The sequence below is a fragment of the Scomber scombrus genome, chromosome 2 (assembly GCF_963691925.1).
Source record: "Scomber scombrus chromosome 2, fScoSco1.1, whole genome shotgun sequence".
NCBI classification, from domain to species: Eukaryota; Metazoa; Chordata; class Actinopteri; order Scombriformes; family Scombridae; genus Scomber; species Scomber scombrus.
In genome coordinates this window covers 32,755,978-32,774,475 of record NC_084971.1, presented here as the reverse complement: position 1 = coordinate 32,774,475, position 18,498 = coordinate 32,755,978, and the positions used below count along the sequence as shown (strand labels likewise).

Here is an 18,498-nt window from a genome sequence, read left to right as displayed (position 1 = left end):
CCTTACTCCTTTTATCTCCTAGAACAAAGCAGTGTGTTTGGTTTCCTAGGGAACCTGCCCCCATTAGTCATGCATGCATCAAGGGCATGTTTTTCGTTTGTTGGTGTAACTGTACAAACTGTATTCTGTAATTCTGTTTCTGGCATCAAGTGCAGCCGTAATGTCCCTTTAAGAAACATTAAAGGTGTTACAGATCTTTGAAAAGACGATGAAATGAGTAACGCTCAGTGTATTCATGACAGTTCTGTTGTGTTTCTCTCCACTCAGGTTTGAGAAGATGGTCAGTGGGATGTACATGGGAGAGCTGGTGAGACTCATCCTGGTCAAGATGGCCAAAGAGGGTCTGCTGTTTGAGGGCCGGATCACCCCCGAGCTCCTTACGAGAGGGAAGATTGAGACCAAGCATGTTTCCGCCATTGAGAAGTGAGTGACGGGGGACCTGACTTATTACTGATGTTATCATTTATTATTACACATTGTTGTTTTTATCAGGAAACCATTATTTAAATTTTAGACTATACGAAAAGGTTTTAACCCTCCTGTTGTCCTCAGGTCAAGGAAGGACAGGAGGTAGGAAGGAAGTAAGGAAGGAAGGAAGGAAGGAAAGGAAAGAAGGAAGGGAGTAAGGGAGGAAAGGAGGAAGGAAGGAAGGAAAGGAGTAAGGGAGGAAAGAAAGAAGGAAGGGAGGGAGTAAGGAAGGAAGTAATGAAGGAAAGGACTAAGGGAGTAGGAAGGGAGGAAAGAAAGAAGGAAGGGAGGAAAGAAGGAAGGAAAAGAGTAAGGAAGTAAGGAGAGAAGGAAGGAAAGGAGGAAGGAAGGAAGGAAAGTAGTTAGAAGGGAGGGCGGAAGGAAAAGAGGAATGAAGTAAAGGAGTAAGGAGAGAGGAAGGAAGGAAAGGAGTAAGGAAGGAAGGAAGGAAAGGAGTAAGAGGAAAGAAGGAAGGTAGGAAGGAAAAGAGTGAGGAAGTAAGGAGAGAACGAAAGGAGTAAGGGAGGGCGGAAGGAAAAGAGGAAGGAAGTAAAGGAGAAAGGAGGGAGGAAGGAAGGAAAGGAGTAAGGAAGGAATAAAGGGAGGAATGAGGAAGGAAGGCAGGAAGGAAGGAAAAGAGTAAGGAAGTAAGGAGAGAAGGAAAGGAATAAGGAAGGAGGAAGGGAGTAAAGAAAGAGGGAAGGAGGGGAAGGACAAATTAAGGAAAGAAGGAACAGTCAAAAGAACAACAGGAGGGTTAAAGATACAGGTGATCGATTATGTAATTGATGAATACGACTTTTGATACTGACGAATGTTTCTGCTCTCAGGACGAAGGAAGGACTGAAGAAGTGTATGGAGATCCTGACGAGGCTCGGCGTGGAGCCTTCCGATGAAGACTGTCTGGCCGTGCAGCACGTTTGCACCATCGTATCCTTCCGCTCGGCAAACCTAATCGCTTCCACGCTGGGCGGCATCCTCTCTCGCCTGAAGGAAAACAAAGGAGTCGCACGCCTCCGCACCACCGTTGGTATCGACGGCTCTCTCTACAAGATGCATCCTCAGTGAGTTCAACAAAGAGAAACGTCAAGAAATGTTTGATACTGAAAGTCGTGATGGAGTTTACAGAAATTTCCTCCCTCCTTCTTTCCTTCCCTCCTACCTTCCTTCCTTCTTCCTCCCACCTTTCCTTCCTTCTTCCTCCCACCTTTCCTTCCTTCTTCCTCCCTCCCACCTTTCCTTCCTTCTTCCTCCCTCCCTCCTTCCTTCTTACTCCCTTTCTTCCTTCCTTCTTCCTCCCTCCTTTCCTTCCTTCCTTCTTCCTCCCTTCCATCCATCCTTCCTTCTTCCTCCCTCCTTTCCTTCCTTCTTCCTCCCTTCCTTCCTCCCTCCGTTCTTTCCTTCCTTCCTTCCTTCCTCCTTTACTTCCTTCTTCCTCCCTTCCTCCTTCCTCTCTTCCTTCTTCCTCCCTTCCATCCTTCTTTCCTTCCTTCTTCCTCCCTTCCTTCCTTCCTCCCTCCCTCCTTTCCTTCCTCCCTCCTTTCCTTCCTTCTTCCTCCCTTCCTTATTTCCCCCCTTTTCTTCTTTCTTCCTCCCTTCCTTCCTCCCCCTTTTCCTTCCTTCTTCCTCCCTTCTTTCCTTCCTCCCTTCATCCTTCTTTCCTTCCTCCCTTCCATCCTTCCTTCCTCCCTTCCTTTCCTTCCTTCCTCCTTCCTTCCTTCCTTCCTTCTTTCTCCCTTCCATCCTTCCTCCCTTCCATCCTTCCTTCCTTCCTCCTACCTTTCCTCTCTTCCATCCTTCCTTCCTTCCTTCTTCCTCCCTTCCTTCCTTGACTCGAGGACAACAGGAGGTGTAAATCATTAAACAGATCAGGTCTCTCTAATGAGAACATCTTCCTCTCTCTGAACAGATACTCCCGCCGTCTACACAAGACCGTGCGCCGCTTGGTCCCGGACTCAGATGTCCGATTCCTGCTGTCCGAGAGCGGGAGCGGCAAAGGCGCGGCCATGGTGACGGCGGGTGGCGTACCGTCTGACGGAGCAGGCGCGACAGATTCAGCAGACCATGGCGGAGTTCAGGCTGAGCAAAGCGCAGCTGTTAGAAGTGAAGAAGCGGATGAGGATGGAGATCGAGCGAGGCCTCAAGAAGGACAGTCACAAGGAAGCGACAGTCAAAATGTTGCCCACCTTTGTCCGAAGTACACCAGATGGATCAGGTGAGGAAGAAGAAGGAAGGAAGGGAGGGAGGGAGGAAGAAGGAAGGAAGGAAAGGAGGGGGGAAGAAGGAAGGGAGGAAGGTAGGATGGAAGGGGAGGAAGAAGGAAGGAAAGAAGGAAGGGAGGGAGGAAGAAGGAAGGAAGGAAAGGAGGGAGGAAGGGGGGAAGAAGGAAGGAAGGGAGGGAGGAAGAAGGAAGAAAGGGAGGGAGGAAGAAGGAAGGGAGGAAGAAGGAAGGAAAGGAGGGCAGAAGGAAGGGAAGGAGGGAGGGAGGGAGAAAGGACAAGAGGAAGGGAAGAAGGAAGGAAAGAAGGACAGAAGAAAAAAGGAAGGGAGGAAGGAAAGTAGGAAGGAAGAAAGAGGGATGGAGGAAGGAAAGAAGGAACAGTCAAAACAGACGGGGTCAATTTGACGAAATCGAAAAAGATCAATGACAATATGTACAATGTATTTAGAGCAATTTATTTATTATTAAGCACTAATGTATTATTTATTTACTGCCATTATTTGTTTAATAACCATGGAAACTGGAGACCGATTCATTCCTTTCCCCTATAAATTGACAACAAAGTTTTCTGAGATTTTGCAACGTGTTCAGTTTTAATAGAAAATATATAAAATATATATTTAATTACTGGCAAAACAACGAGCTAGTGAAACAATCCAGAATGAAAATTATGTTTTTTAATCAAATGGAATATGTTGTGTGATTAATATCACTACACTGTAATAATATGATATATTATTAACCCTCCTGTTGTCCTCGAGTCATGGAAGGGAGGGAGGGAGGAAGAAGGAAGGAAGGGAGGGAGGAATACGGAAAGGAGGGAGGAAGAAGGAAGTAAAGGAGGGAGGAATGAAGGAAGAAGGAAGTAAAGGAGGGAGGAAGGGAGGAGGAAGATGGAAGGGAGGAAGAAGGAATGGAGGGAGGGAGGAAGGTAGGATGGAAGGGAGGAAGAAGGAAGGGAGAGAGGTAGGATGGAAGGGAGGAAGAAGGAAGGAAACAAGGAAGGGAGGAAGAAGGAAGGAAACAAGGAAGGGAGGAAGAAGGAAGGAAAAGAGGAAGGAAGGGAGGAAGAAGGAAGGAAGGATGGAGGAAGGAAGTGAGGAAGAAGGAAGGAAAGGAGGGAAGGAAAGGAGGGAGAAAGGAAAAGAGGAAGGGAAGAAGGAAGGAAAGAAGGACAGAAGAAAAAGAAGGAAGGAAGGTAGGAAGGAAGAAGGAACAGTCAAAAACAGACTTTAAATTTTAAGATGGGTTCTTTTAGTCCTAAATAAGTCGGAAATCACACACAAAAAAAACCAAACCGTAAATCAGGTTCTTTCACATTATTTTAAAAAGATCTGCAGGCATGTTATCGTGTTAAACTGTCATCACAGTTTATAAGCAGTTAAAAGATGTTTGAATTGTATCAGAAAACCTATTTAAGGATGTGAGTTTTAGTTCTGTTGGATAATAATAATGAATCCTTTCCTGTGGTGCAGAGAATGGAGATTTCCTGGCTCTGGATCTCGGTGGGACAAACTTCCGAGTGCTTCTGGTAAAGATTCGTAGCGGGAAGAGGCGATCAGTGGAGATGCATAACAAAATCTATGCCATACCCATAGAAGTCATGCAGGGAACAGGAGAAGAGGTAACAATCTTTATTATAATTTTATATGTTTTTAGAAATATCTCATTGATTTTTCTCTTATTTTGCTTTTAATGCTACAGATAATATTTATTCCTGAACTTTCCCTTTGCTTTGAATATAAATGTACCCCTATTTTCACTTAACCTTCGTGTTGTCCTCCCGGGTCAAATTGACCCCTTCTTTCCTCCCTTCCTTCCTTCTTTCCTCCATCCTTCCTTCCTTTCCTTCCTCCCTTCCTTATTTCCTTTCCTCCCTTCCTTCCTCCCTGCTTTCCTTCCTTCCTTCCTTCCGTCTGTCCTCCCTTCCTTCTTTCCTTCCCTCCTCCCTCCTTTCCTTCCTCCCTTCCTTCCTCCCTCCTTTCCTTCCTTCTTCCTCCCTCCTTTCCTTCCTTCTTCCTCCCTCCCTCCTTTCTTCTTTCCCTTCCTTCTTTATTTTCCTCCCACCTTTCCCTCCTTCCTCCCTCCTTTCCTTCCTTCCCTCCGTCTGTCCTCCCTCCCTCCTTCTTTCCTTCCTTCTTCCTCCCTCCTTTCCTTCCTTCCTTCCTTCCTTCCCTCCCTTCCTTCTTTCCTTTCCTCCCTCCTTTCCCTCCTTCCTCCCTCCTTTCCTTCCTTCCCTCCGTCTGTCCTCCCTCCCTCCTTTCCTTCCTTCCCTCCTCCCTTCCTTCTTTCCTTCCTCCCTCCTTTCCTTCCTTCTTCCTCCCTCCTTTCCTCCCTTCCTTCCTTCTTCCTCCCTTCACTTCCTTCCCTCCTTCCTCCCTCCTTTCCTCCCTCCCTTCCTTCCTTCTTCATCCCTTCCTTCCTTCCTTCTTCATCCCTTCCTTCCTTCCTTCCTTCCTTGACAACAGGAGGGTTAATATCTATCAGTATTGTCGTCAAAATAAACAATATTTAGTAGATGCATCCATCCATTTTTTGATTCGCCATAGAAGTTAAAGTTACGTCAACCCTTCCCTTTTATCTTTTATCTTCCTCAGTGTACAAAACAAATAAAAAACATCTGTCTCTTTCCAGCTCTTTGACCACATTGTGCACTGCATCTCCGACTTCCTGGACTACATGGGAATGAAAAGTGCTCGTCTGCCGCTGGGCTTCACCTTCTCCTTCCCCTGCCATCAGACCAGCCTGGACGCAGTACGTATTATATTATATTATATTATATTATATTATATTATATTATATTATATTATATTATATTATATTATATTTCATTTATCTGTCTATAATAAGACTGGACCTGGGTTCCTACCACCTGCAGGCAGAGCTGAGCAATAAGACCAATTCAAAGGGTGATACATTATTTAACCCTCCTGTTGTCCTCGAGTTGAGGAAGAGGGAAGGAAAAGAGGGAGGGAGGGAGGGAGGGAGGGAGGGAGGGAGGGAGGGAGGAAGGAAGGATGGAAAGGAAAGAAGGAAGGAAGGAAGGAAAGGAGGGAGGGAGAAGAGAAGGGAGGAAAGGGAGGAAAGGAAGGACGAAAGAAGGAAAGAAGGAAGGTAGGAAGGAAAGAAGGACAGGAAAAAAGGAAGGGATGAAGGAAGGAAAGAAGGAAGGAAGAAGGTGGGAGTAAGTAAGGAAGGGAGGAAAAGAGGAAGGAAGGGAGGAAAAAGAGAGGAAGGAACTAAAGAGAGAAGGGAGAATGGAAAAAGAGAGGAAGGAACTAAAGAGAGAAGGAGGGAGGGAGGAAGGACAGATGGAAGGAAGGAAGGAAGGGAGGAAAGAAGGAACAGTCAAAACAGACGGGGTCAATTTGACCCGGGAGGACGACAGGAGTATCTGACGGTCTGTTTCTGCCACATACTGGATGCAGCTGAACATTACTGAGATATTAGCTGTTGATTAAAAGAGAGTAAACTAATAACAAAGGGCCTAAAGCAAGAACCATTAATACATATTACAGGTTTGTTTTTAAGAGTGTGTGTTTTTAAAATAATTGACCCATTTTCACACACTTATAATTTTAAAAAATGAACAAAATGAGCAAAAATGGAGTGGTCCATGCCTTTTGATAATGATAATGCCTTAATCTGAATAAATTTAGACTTTAAATATATTACCAAAACACACTAAAAGCAAAATGTAATATTCTCTTCATCGTGGCTGCCAGTTTACTGAGAGATCTTTTTGATTTTATTTTTATTTGCATATTTTGTTGCAGAAGCTTCAACATCTCAGTAGTTTGATGTAAACAGCTGCCTCAGGGTGTTCCTGCAGATCTCTGCCCAGGATCATGTTGTGCAGCAGCTGACAGTATAACATCAACTCCTTTAGGCTGTAAAAGTCTCTCCTCATGTTTTTTAGCATCTATCTTCATGTCAAACTATCCCCTCTTCATTTCTGTCACAATGCATCGCTGCTCTGATGACACACTGTTGGCAGCTGGATTCTTTCTTTCTAATTGTTTTGGATCCTCTAACTCTGACACGCTGCCACATTTGTTTGATGACTGCAGACAGCAGTGCTTGAATGTCAGCACTGTGAATTCCTCTTGATACTTACTCTAGCAGTGACACTAGGGCAACAGGAAATGGAGGTTTTTTTTTAACCCTCCTGTTGTCCTCGAGTCAAGGAAGGTAGGATGGAAGGGAGGGAGGAAGAAGGAAGGAAATGAGGAAGAAGGGTCCCTGGTCTAATTGACCTCATCTCTTTTGACTGTTCCTTCCTTCCTTCCTTCCTTCCTCCTTCGTTTCCTTCCTCCCTCCTTACTCCTTTCCTTCCTCCTCCCTCCCTTCCTTACTCCCTTTTTACCTTCCTTCCTTCCTTCTTTCCTTCCTTCCTTTCTCCCTTCCTTCATCCTTACTCCTTTCCTTCCTTTCTTCCTTCCTTACTCCTTTCCTACCTTCCTTCCTTACTCCTTTTATTTCCTTCCTTCCTTACTCCTTTTATTTCCTTCCTTCTTTCCTTCCTTCCTTCCTTACTCCTTTCCTTCCTTCCTTCCTCCCTCCATATTTACTCCTTTCTTTCCTTACTTACTTCCTTCCTTCCTTCATTGCTCCTGTCCTTCCTTGACCAGAGGACAACAGGAGGGTTAAGGATGGATTCTTTCTTTCTAATAGTTTTGGGTCCTCTAACACTGACACGCTGCCACATTTGTTTGATGACTGCAGACAGCAGCGCTTGAATGTCAGCCCTGTGAATTCCTCTTGATACTTACTCTAGCATTGACACTAGTGCAACAGGAAATGGCGGTTTTTAGGAGCGCTGACAATGCTGATTGTCAGATCTCATGAATGCAGGAGGTTGACATTCATCAGGCGGAAAGAAAGGAGCTCAAACATTTCAAGTTTGTGCTGTTGAGAGTTTGGTGAATCTGACTCAGTTTGAACAAACCTCACAGAAATAAGTGGGACAGATTTTGTGTAAGAATAAGAAAGTTCTTGCATGAAGTCTACATCTTATCTTACTTTCATGTGAAAGACATCAATAATTCTTACTGTAGAAAGAAGGCTGCTCCAACCCATTAGATGATTATAAAATGTTTTTTTGCTATCAAATGTTTTTATTTAGTGTAACAAAATTCCAAAAACACCATCATATGTTGCCCTTTCAAATGGCACACAACAAGCCCAAGACATAAGAGCGTGTCTCAGGATAAAGAGACAAAGAGGGTTAGAGGGAAAGTGGGGAGACATAATTAAAACATAACATAACATAAGAACACTGAGTGGTACATACAAAGAGGACAAAGGGAGACAGACATACAACAAAAAGGACGCGGACAGAGGGACATGCATAAGACATAAGGGACCAATCACATGTACGAGTAAAATAGGAAGGCTAGGCTCAAGCTTATAACATATGTTTCAAAGATTCAACATTTTGCGCCAAGTGTCCAGAGTCTTTCCTGAAGCTCCATTAATGCGAGCTGTGGAGAGTTCCATATATATGACATCCAAAAAAGAAAGGCTCCACGTTCGAACAGACAAGTCGTGAGGCGGCTTCCAGCGAGTTGCAATTATTTTCTTAGCAGCTGTAAGTCCGGCAAATACAACACGCTTTTGGATTTTGGAAAGGTGAAGGGCTGACATGTCATTTAAAATCAAGACACCAACATTTACAGGTACAGCAATATGAATCAAGACAGATATATTGGATGCAATATCGTTCCAGAACTGGCAGACAGGAGGGCAATTCCATATCATGTGAAGATATGTGCCCTGAGTCTTCAGAGGGCAGAAAGTACACAGAGGATTGTTGATGATTTTCATGTGATGCATTTTTACAGGGGTAAGATATGTCCTATGAATGAAATTGTAGTGAATCTGCTGATGGTCCGGGTAGATGATTATAAAATGTTGTTCTATCGCAGTATTTGGTAGCTGTCATCTTATGTAAGTGACTTTTCGAGCTCAGTGTGTGGACTTATTTTCTTGCTTTTACATATTTGGTTATTTAGTCCAGCACCTGCTTTCCTACTCTGAATGTGTGCGTGTCTCTACCACCACAAGCTTTTTTTTTAGATGTCATCTTACAAATGTTATGTGATCCTCAGGGAATCCTCGTAACCTGGACCAAAGGCTTCAAAGCCACAGACTGTGAGGGGGAAGATGTGGTGGAGCTTCTTCGGGATGCAATTAAGAGGAAAGAGGTAAAAAAAAAAAAAAAAAAAAACCAGATGGGAAATACATCTGATCTTCTCTGCTGCTACTACGACTCCAACAACACAGATAACACATACACTGTAGTTAGCTTCTCTGTTGCCTTTAACACATTACACTCCATGTGACAATAGATCCTCAGTCTTTGCTTTCACTGTGAGAAAATAAGAGAAATGGAAAAATGGTAAGGTAATGACGTCATGATAAAGAGCTTTAATTTTAAAATAATTCAACCATTATGACAATATTAGGTTGCTTTCCAGTTAGCAAGATTTCTTAACAATCTACACCTTTTAATATCTTCCAGTTGGTTAGTTTCAGCTTCTAACCACTGTTTCTTTTTGAAGGTGTAGTTATTGTTTGAATGTGAATTTCAAGCCCTTTTTGGATGACATGCCTCTGCAGTCTGAGTTCAATCTGACCGCTCAGTTTCTTGTCTCTCGTTTAAAAATCCTCTCATATCAAAGTTGTGACTGACAGATCTCTTTAATACCTTACAAATGTCACTCAGTCACTGCTCTTCGACCAGAACTAAAGGCTGCTGTCATGAAGCATTTGTGTTTATTCCATAGACTGTATATAAAATGGACGTAACATCCGTGACGTCACCCATTGGTTTGTGGACTGCTGCTCGGAAGCCAATAGTATCGGATCTGAGCAGCGCCATCTTGAAAATTTCCGGTGCATGCTGGGTAAAATAAAAACACGGATTCTACTTATATGGGCATCAGGAGGGGCATGAGGCGCCCTCCTGAACCTGTGAACCAATCAACCTGTCAATCACGACGTAGCCACGCCCTAATGCATACCCTGCTTTATCGTCAAATATAAAATCAGGGAGGCCAAAATGTCCCAAATGAACATCATACTGCATTGAAGAAGGCTTTAAACTAGCGATTGAGACCATAAACACATTTTGAAAACGTTTACTGAGGTTAGAAATCAAGTGAGAAGTTGGTGAATTCTCCATTGACTTGTATAGAGACGGAAGTCCTTTTGACACCAAAACGGTCGCCCCCTGGTGGCCTTTTGATAGAATGCAGTTTTAAGTTACTTCCGCGTTGGCATCATTTCAGAGGACCGGAACTCCCCGCTTGGTTTATTCCTACTGTGCAAAATCGCTGCTTTATTTTGAGGAAAAAGTATACAGATACATCTTAAAATAGACCAACTCATAAAACAACAAATACGAGAGGATACTGTACTCATCAACCACATCACATGACCACATACAGGAAGTGCTAATCCTGGCATGCTGACACCTTTAGACTTAACTGCAATTTTGCGGTTTCAGCATCAAGACACTTCTCGACCCCCCCCCCCTCCACTGTTAATCTGCACTTATTACAGCAGAGCCAGCCAGAAACTCACTCTTTATATAATTAAACACATCTCAATACTGTTTGTTGTGTCACATTTGTTTTTTATGTACTCAGAAAGTTTTGATTATTCATATTTCATCACTTTTGAGGTTCTGATATCAATTTCACCCTTTTAGATGGAGCATAGGACAGTAAGTAATAAGGGGCTCGATCATTAACAGACAAGTAAAAACGGTTGCGGGACTGGAGCCGTGTGTGTGAGCATGTCATAACATCTGGAGAGAACCGACTGTACCTTCAGACTGGGGTGGAGAAATGTGCCTGTTTGTTTCTGCAGTGTGAAGTCTTTATTTAACCTCCTGTTGTCCTCGAGTCAAGGAAGGAAAGGAGGAAGAAGGAAGGAAGGGAGGGAGGGAGGAACGAAGGAAGGAAGGATGGAAGGGAGGGAGGATGGAAGGGAGGGAGGATGGAACGAAGGAAGGAAGGGAGGAAAGGAGGAAAGGAAGGGTGGAAGGAAGGAAGGATGGAAGGGAGGGAGGATGGAAGGGAGGGAGGATGGAAGGGAGGGAGGATTGAACGAAGGAAGGAAGGAAGGAAGGAAGGAAGGGAGGAAAGGGAGGAAAGGAAGGGTGGAAGGAAAGAAGGATGGAGGAAAGAAGGAATGAAGGAAGGAGGGAGGAAAGAAGGAAGGAGGGAGAAAGAAAGGAAGGAAAGAAGGACATGATGAAGGAAGAAAGGGGGAAGGAGGAAGGAAAGGAAAGAAGGAAGGGTGGAAGGAAAGGATGAAAGAAGGATGGAAGGAAGGAAAGGAATGAAGGAAGGGTGGAAGGAAAGAAGGAAGGGAGGGAGGAAAGAAGGGAGGAAGAGAAAGGAAGGGTGGAAGGAAAGAAGGACGGAGGAAAGAATGAGGGAGGGAGGAAAGAAAAAGAGGAATGAAGGAAAGAAGGAAGGGAGGAAGGAAAGAAAGAGAGAAGGAGGGAGGGAGGAAAGAAAAAGAGGAAGGAAGGAAGGGAGTAAGGAAAGAGAGAGAAGGGGGGGGGGGAAGGAAGGACAGATGGAAGGAAGGAAGGGAGGAAAGAAGGAACAGTCAAAACAGACGGGGTCAATTTGACCCAGTAGGACGACACAAAGGTTAAACCTTACTTTACTGCAGCGATGATGAGGATGAGCCTTCTGTATGTTGTGTGTTTGGCAGATATACGCAGCTCTGTTTATTTTACTGTATATAGTCCGTGTAGGAATGTGAGTGAATTGCATTGTGCTCCGTGTGTGTGGGGTTTGAAAAGTTGCCGAGCCTGATATTAATCCTGCTGTCAACACGGCAATCTAGTGACAATGGTTTGATGTAGAAATGCAAACATGAGATTAATGATGTGTGACTACCTGGAATTATGGGTAATTACTTTGTATTAGAATGGTGTTGGTATGGATTTAGTTCTGTAATCATCTGAAATACTTTGAACTGGGAGGGCGGAAGGAAGGGAGGAAAGAATGAAAGGAGGGAGAAAGGAAGGAAGGAAGGGTGGGATGGAGGGAAGGAAAGAAGGACAGAGGAAAGAATGAAGGAAGGAGGGAGGGAGGGAGGAAGGAAGGGTGGAAAGGAAAGGAGGGAGAAATGAAGGAAGGGAAGGAGGGAGGAAAGAATGAATGAATGAAGGAAGGAAGGAAGGGAGAAGGGAGGGAGGAAAGAAGGACAGGAAAGAATGAAGGAAGGAACGGAGGAGGGAGGAGAGAGGGATGAAAGAAGGGAGGGAGGGAGGGAGGAAGGGAGGGAGGAAGGAAGGGAGGGAAGGAAGGGTGGATGGAAAGAAGGACAGGAAGGAAGGGAAGAGGGAGGGAGGAAAGAAGGAAGGGAGGAAAGAAGGAGGGAGGAAGGAAAGAAGGACAGAGGAAAGAATGAAGGAAGGGAGGAAAGAAGGAAGGGTGGAAGGAAAGAAGGACAGAGGGGAGGAGGGGGGGAGGGAGAAAGGAAAAGAGGAAGGGAGGAAAGAAGGAAGGGTGGAAGGAAAGAAGGACAGGGGAGGAAGGGAGGAGGAGGGAGGGAGGGAGGAAAAAAGGAAGAAGGGAGGGAGGGAGAAAGGAAAAGAGGAAGGGAGGAAAGAAGGACAGAGGAAAGAATGAAGGAAGGAAGGGAAGAGGGAGGGAGGAAAGAAGGGAGGGAAGGGTGGATGGAAAGAAGGAAGGAAAGAAGGACAGAGGAAAGAATGAAGGAAGGGTGGAAGGAAAGAAGGACAGAGGGGAGGGAGGGAGGGAGGAAAGAAGGAACAAGGGAGGGAGGGAGAAAGGAAAAGAGGAAGGAAGGACAGGGGAATGAAGGAAGGGAGGAAGATATAGTCCTATAGGAATGTGAGTGAACTGCATTGTGCTCCGTGTGGCGTTTAAACTGTTCAGTAACGTAATTATGTTTAATTTAAATTCGCCTCCTAACAAACCGAATCTACTGCTTTGATTTTACTGGATTGCAACAAAAACAAAACAGTGACAGTGGGAATATGTGTCCGTTTATCGTATTTGTTTCTGCAGTGTGGAGTCTTTATTTCCTCGAGTCAAGGAAGGAAGGGAGGATGGAAGGGGAGGAAGAAGGAAGGAAGGAGGGAGGGAGGGAAGGAGGGAGGAAAGGAAAGAAGGAAGGAAAGAAGGACGGAGGAAAGAAGGAAGGAAGGGAGGGAGAAAGGAAAAGAGGAAGGGAGGAAAGAAAGAAGGACAGGGGAAAAAAGGAAGGGAGGAAAGGAGGAAAGAGAGAGGGACGGGGAAAAGAAAAGAGGAAGGGAGGAAGGAAGGGGGATGGAGGAAGGACAGAAGGAAGGATGGAAGGGAGGAAAGGAGGGAGGGAGGAAAGATGGAAGGGGAGGAAGAAGGGAGGGAGGAAAGAAAAAGGAGGGAGGGAGGGAGAAAGGAAAAGAGGGAGGGAGGGAGGAAAGAAAGAAGGACAGAGGAAAGAAGGAAGGAGGGAGGGAGGGAGGGGGAAAGGAAAAAAGGAAAGAAGGAAGGGGGATGGAGGAAAGTTGGTATGGATTTAGTTTTGTAATCATCTGAAATACTTAAATGTTGTTGTTGTTTATTTTTCTCAGGAGTTTGAGCTGGATGTTGTCGCCATCGTTAACGACACCGTGGGAACGATGATGACCTGCGCTTACGAGGAACCGACCTGTGAAGTGGGGCTGATCGCAGGTGAGTTCAACACCACTTTTACATCTTAAAGACATTTAATCTTTAAATTTAAAGTTGGCTGTTGGATCGCCATCCTAGCCGAGTGGTTACAGTGCCATATACCCGCAATTAGGCATGGACCGGTATGATAACCTTAGGCAAAAAATATCACGGTTTCACGGTATTATGATTACAGCTCTAAAATGTGTTATTTTGAAATGTCTGTATTTAAAAACAAGAAAAAAGTAAAGTATTCCCATAGCCGACATGGTCCGTTTAGACGGGGGGGAAAGTAAGTGGGGCTCGCCTCCTTCAGCCATCATACCGCCTGCAGAGCAACCTGGTTGTAACAGCAGCAGGAGGTGCGTGGGGGGGGGGGAGGGGGGAGGGTGTAACTTTACGCTGCAGCTGCACACGACCTGAGGGACCTCCACTTGCTCTCTGACGAGACGTCACGTAAAAAAACAACACCAACTCTTTTAACCTTCGTGTCGTCCTCCCGGGTCAAATTGACCCCGTCTGTTTTGACTGTTCCCTCCGTCTGTCTTTCCTCCCTCCCTCCTTCTCTCTTTCTTTCCTTCTTTCCTCTTTCCTCCCTCCCTCTCTCTTTCTTTCCTCCCCTACCTTCCTCCCTTCCTTATTTCCTGTCCTTCTTTCCTTCCTTCTTGCTTTCCTCTTTTCCTTTCTCCCTCCTTCTCTTTCTTTACTTTTTTACTCTGTCCTTCCTTCCTTCCTTTCCTCCCTCCTTCTTTCCTCCCCCTTACCTTCCTTCTTTCCTTTCCTTCCTTCCTCCCTCCTTCCTTTCCTTCCTTCTTCCTACCTTCCCTCCTTCCTCCCTCCCTTCCTTCCTTCTTACTACCGTCCTTCCTTCCTCCCTCCTCTCCTTCCTTCCTTCCTTCCTACCTTCCTTCCTTCCTCCCTACTTTCCTTCCTTCTTACTACCATCCTTCCTTCCTCCCTCCTTTCCTTCCTTCTTCCTCCCTTCCTTCCTCCCTCCTTTCCTTCCTTGTTCCTCCCTCCCTCCCTCCCTCCTTTCCTTCCTTCTTCCTCCTTTCCTTCCTTCTTCCTCCCTTCCTTCCTTCCTCCCTCCTTTCCTTCCTTCATCCTCCCTTCCTTCCTCCTTTCCTCCCTTCCTCCTTGACATGAGGACAACAGGAGGGTTAAAACATCTTATAGATATTTAATCTTTAAATGTATTATAAGTTTAAAGAAACTGTCTAATAAAGGCAGAAAAAGCCCAATAAATAAAACAATAAATAGTAAAAAACTTGTAACAGAACATTTTGAGAACATTTTGAGATGAGTTGTGGTTTCGTCTCCTCTCAGGGACGGGCAGTAACGCCTGTTACATGGAAGAGGTGAAGAACATCGAGATAGTCGATGGAAACGTCGGGTCGTATGTGTGTCAACATGGAGTGGGGGGGCGTTCGGAGACAACGGATGTTTGGATGACATCAGGACGAAGTACGACCAGGCAGTGGACGAGAACTCGCTCAACGAAGGGAAACAAAGGTGGAGATGCTTTCGGTGTCTGATTCTCATCTCATCATTACTGAGAAAACTGATATTTTATCATCTTATTGCTAATAATTGTCTCTTATGCATCTTAGATATGAGAAGATGTGCAGTGGCATGTACCTGGGAGAGATCGTCAGGCAGATTTTGATCGATCTGACCAAGCGTGGATTCCTCTTCCGGGGACAAATCTCCGAGACGTTGAAGACCAGAGGCATCTTTGAGACTAAGTTCCTGTCGCAGATAGAGAGGTGAGTTAATACTTTCACATTTATGGAGAACAAATAATAGAAGAGAAGAGAAGAGAATAGTCTTTATTGTCATTGTAAATGTAATATGAAATTGAAAGCAATCTTTATGGTGTCATAAGTGAAAAAGAAAGAAGGTGCTTATACAACTAAAAGGAAGGTGAAAACACACAATACACACACACACACACACACACACACACACCCACACACATCCCCTTAATATTACACACAAAATAGAGTTGTTGCAGTTATTACAGGATCAGGTTTTTGGAGCATTTAGAGCAGTCACGTTGAAATCACTGCTGTTTATTTAGGATCAGACAGAGTAGCATAGTGACTACTACAACGCATCATATTTACCTGTTTTATCAAAAACTCACCCTGAGATATCAAACAGCACTGAAAGAATATCTCATGCAACTCTTAGTGGTGTACTTTATAAATAGTTTTAATTCTGTTAGATAAGCAGCTGATTTCAGCTCGTTTTAACCCTCCTGTTGTCCTCTGGTGAAGGAAGGAAGGAAGGAAAGAAAGGAGGAAGGAAGGAAGGAAGGGTAGGAAGGAAGGAAAGGAGTAAGGATGGAGGACTGAAGGAAGGAAGGAAGAAAAGGAGTAAGGAAGGAAGGAAGGAAAGAACGGAGTAAGGAGGGAGGGAGGAAGGAATGAAAGAAAGGAGTAAGGATGGATGGAAGGAAGGAGAGAAAGGAGTAAGGATGGAGGATGGATGAAGGAAGGAAGAAAGGAAAGGAGTAAGGATGGAGGGCTGAAGGAAGGAAGGAAGAAAAGGAGTAAGGAAGGAAGGAAGGAAAGAAAGGAGTAAGGATGGAGGGATGAAGGAAGCAAGGAAGGAAGAAAAGGAGTAAGGAAGGAAGGAAAGGAGGAAGGAAAGAAAGGAGTTAGGAGGGAGGGATGAAGGAAGGAAGGGAAGAAACCAAGGAGGGAGGAAGGAAGGAAGGAAAGAAAGAAAGGAGTAAGGATGGAGGATGAAGGAATGAAGGAAAGGAGTAAGGAGGGAGGAAGGAAGGAAGGAAGAAAAGGAGTAAGGAAAGAAAGGAGTAAGGACGGACGGAAGGAAGGAAAGAAGGAACAGTTCTTCTTTATAGGACGATACCAATAATTTTGCATGTTTCAGCCCATTTAGTCCAAATCACATATCCTTAAATCTTATTTCTGATCATTTTCCAAAGCACATACACTGTGTTCCCTCCTACCTTGCAGGCAGACGTCGTTTTCCATTAACTTCCACACAGTATTATAGTATTAGTCAAAGCAGACGTGATGGATAACTAAGTAAATCCAACAGCGAACAGGTGCAGGCTGATTTTCATACTGCAGTGAAATGAATGCAAACTGATGGCTTCCTGCAAGGTACTGTAGGAAAAAAGCTAATTAAAAAAGAACCCTGAAATGCCAGATATAGCTGGAGGTAGTGTATAAAACATAGGATGTGTATTTGCTTATATACAGCCTATAGGGGGGAAAAGGAAAGCACATGAAAAGTAGCATCTAGTGAGGAGGAGGAGGAGGAGGAGGAGGAGGAGGAGGAGGAGGAGGAGGAGGAGGAGGAGGAGGAGGAGGAGGAGGAGGAGGAGGAGGAGGAGGAGGAGGAGGAGGAGGAGGAGGAGGAGGAGGAGGAGGAGGAGGAGGAGGAGGAGGAGGAGGAGGAGGAGGAGGAGGAGGAGGAGGAGGAAATAATGTGACGACTTGACTTTATACACTATTTAAGCCTACCTTAGCCTCTGGGAACAGCTGTGAGGTATCCGGTGACTCTCCTGCTGTTGGCTGACCTCTGACCCCCCCCTCCCCTCTGCCCCTCTTCCCCCTGCTTCCACAGCGATCGTCTGGCGCTGCTGCAGGTCAGGGGCATCCTGCAGCAGCTGGGGCTCGACAGCACCTGTGACGACAGTATCATCGTCAAGGAGGTGTGCGGCACGGTGTCCCGCCGCGCGGCTCAGATCTGCGGAGCCGGGATGGCGGCCGTGGTGGACAAGATCCGTGAGAACAGAGGACTGGATCACCTGGACGTCACCGTGGGCGTCGACGGCACGCTCTACAAGCTGCACCCACAGTAAGACGAGGGGGTTAAGAACATAATAGAGGGCGGAAAGATGCTCATTCACTCTGAAACACAACAGTACATATTGAATTTCAACAGGCTGCAAAGGTTGTAATTATTTACTTTGTGATAACAATCGTTTTAAAGAGTAGAAGTGTGACTCGAGTAGAGGAGGGATTAGTTTCACACTTTAACATCCGAGGTTCATGGATGTTTTTTTGTGTGTCCATGTGGTTTAGTTTAAATTTAAAGGGTTAAAATGTGAAAATAAGAAGGAGGGAGAGAGGGAGGAAGGAAGGAAAGAAGGAAGGAGGGAAGGAAGAAGGAAGGAAAGGAGGGAGGGAGGGAAGGAAGGAAGAAGGAAGGAAAGGAGGGAGGGAGGAAGGAAGGAAGGAAGGAAGGAAGGAGGAAGGAAGGAGGGAGGGAAGAAGGAAGGAAAGGAGGGAGGAAGGAAAGGAGGGAGGGAGGAAGGAAAGAAGAAGGAAGGAAAGGAGGGAGGGAGGAAGGAAGAAAGGGAAGAAGAGGGAAGGAAAGGAGGAAGGAAGGAGGGAGGGAGGAAAGAAGGGAGGAAGGAGGGAGGAAGGACAGATGGAAGGAAAGGAGGGAGGAAGGAGGGAAGGAAGAAGGAAGGAAAGAAGGAAGGAAGTCAAAACAGACGGGGTCAGGAAGACGACACAAATATTAAAGGGGTTAAAACATGAAAATAAACGTATGAATAACTTCACACATTCTTTTTTTGTGGACTCAGCATCAAATTTCTGCTTTTAATCCATTTATAGAGAATATATTAAAAATGTCTAAGTGGTGTAACCATAAAAACTTTGTACCAAATAATTCAACTTAAAAACACACACACACACACTCTTCCTCCTCTCTTTCTTTCTCCTCTTCCTCCTTTTTTTCTTTCTCCTCTTCCTCCTCTATTTATTTCTCCTCTTCCTCCTCTTTCTTTCTCCACTTCCTCCTCTTTCTTTCTCCTCTTCCTCCTCTCTTTCTGTCTCCTCTTTATTTCTCCTCTTCCTCCTCTCTTTATTTCTCCTCTTCCTCCTCTTTCTTTCTCCTTTCTCCTCTCTTTCTTTCTCCTCTTCCTCCTCTCTTTCTGTCTCCTCCTCTCTTTCTTTCTCCTCTTTCTCCTTTCTTCGTTTCTTTCCTCCTACTACTTCTTGTTCTTTCTCTTCTTCTTCCTTTATCTTTCTTTATCTCCTTCTTTCTTTTTTTCTTTCTAACTGGATAAAACATTTCATATTTATCATTCTTTTGTGGTTAAACCATTTGAAATTTTCAGGAGCATTCAGTTTT

General features: G+C 44.9%; 1 protein-coding gene across 1 annotated transcript in view; it reads left to right on the top strand.

The window, feature by feature from the left end:
- The window catches only part of LOC133998318 (hexokinase-1-like), a 45,350-nt gene that overhangs the window by 23,565 nt on the left and 3,287 nt on the right, over positions 1-18,498 (top strand). Inside the window, 9 exon segments of the mRNA XM_062437863.1 lie at positions 4,165-4,313; positions 5,324-5,443; positions 8,800-8,895; positions 13,299-13,398; positions 14,704-14,765; positions 14,767-14,802; positions 14,804-14,889; positions 14,988-15,143; positions 16,978-17,211. Coding sequence (XP_062293847.1) covers positions 4,165-4,313; positions 5,324-5,443; positions 8,800-8,895; positions 13,299-13,398; positions 14,704-14,765; positions 14,767-14,802; positions 14,804-14,889; positions 14,988-15,143; positions 16,978-17,211 — 1,039 coding nt within the window.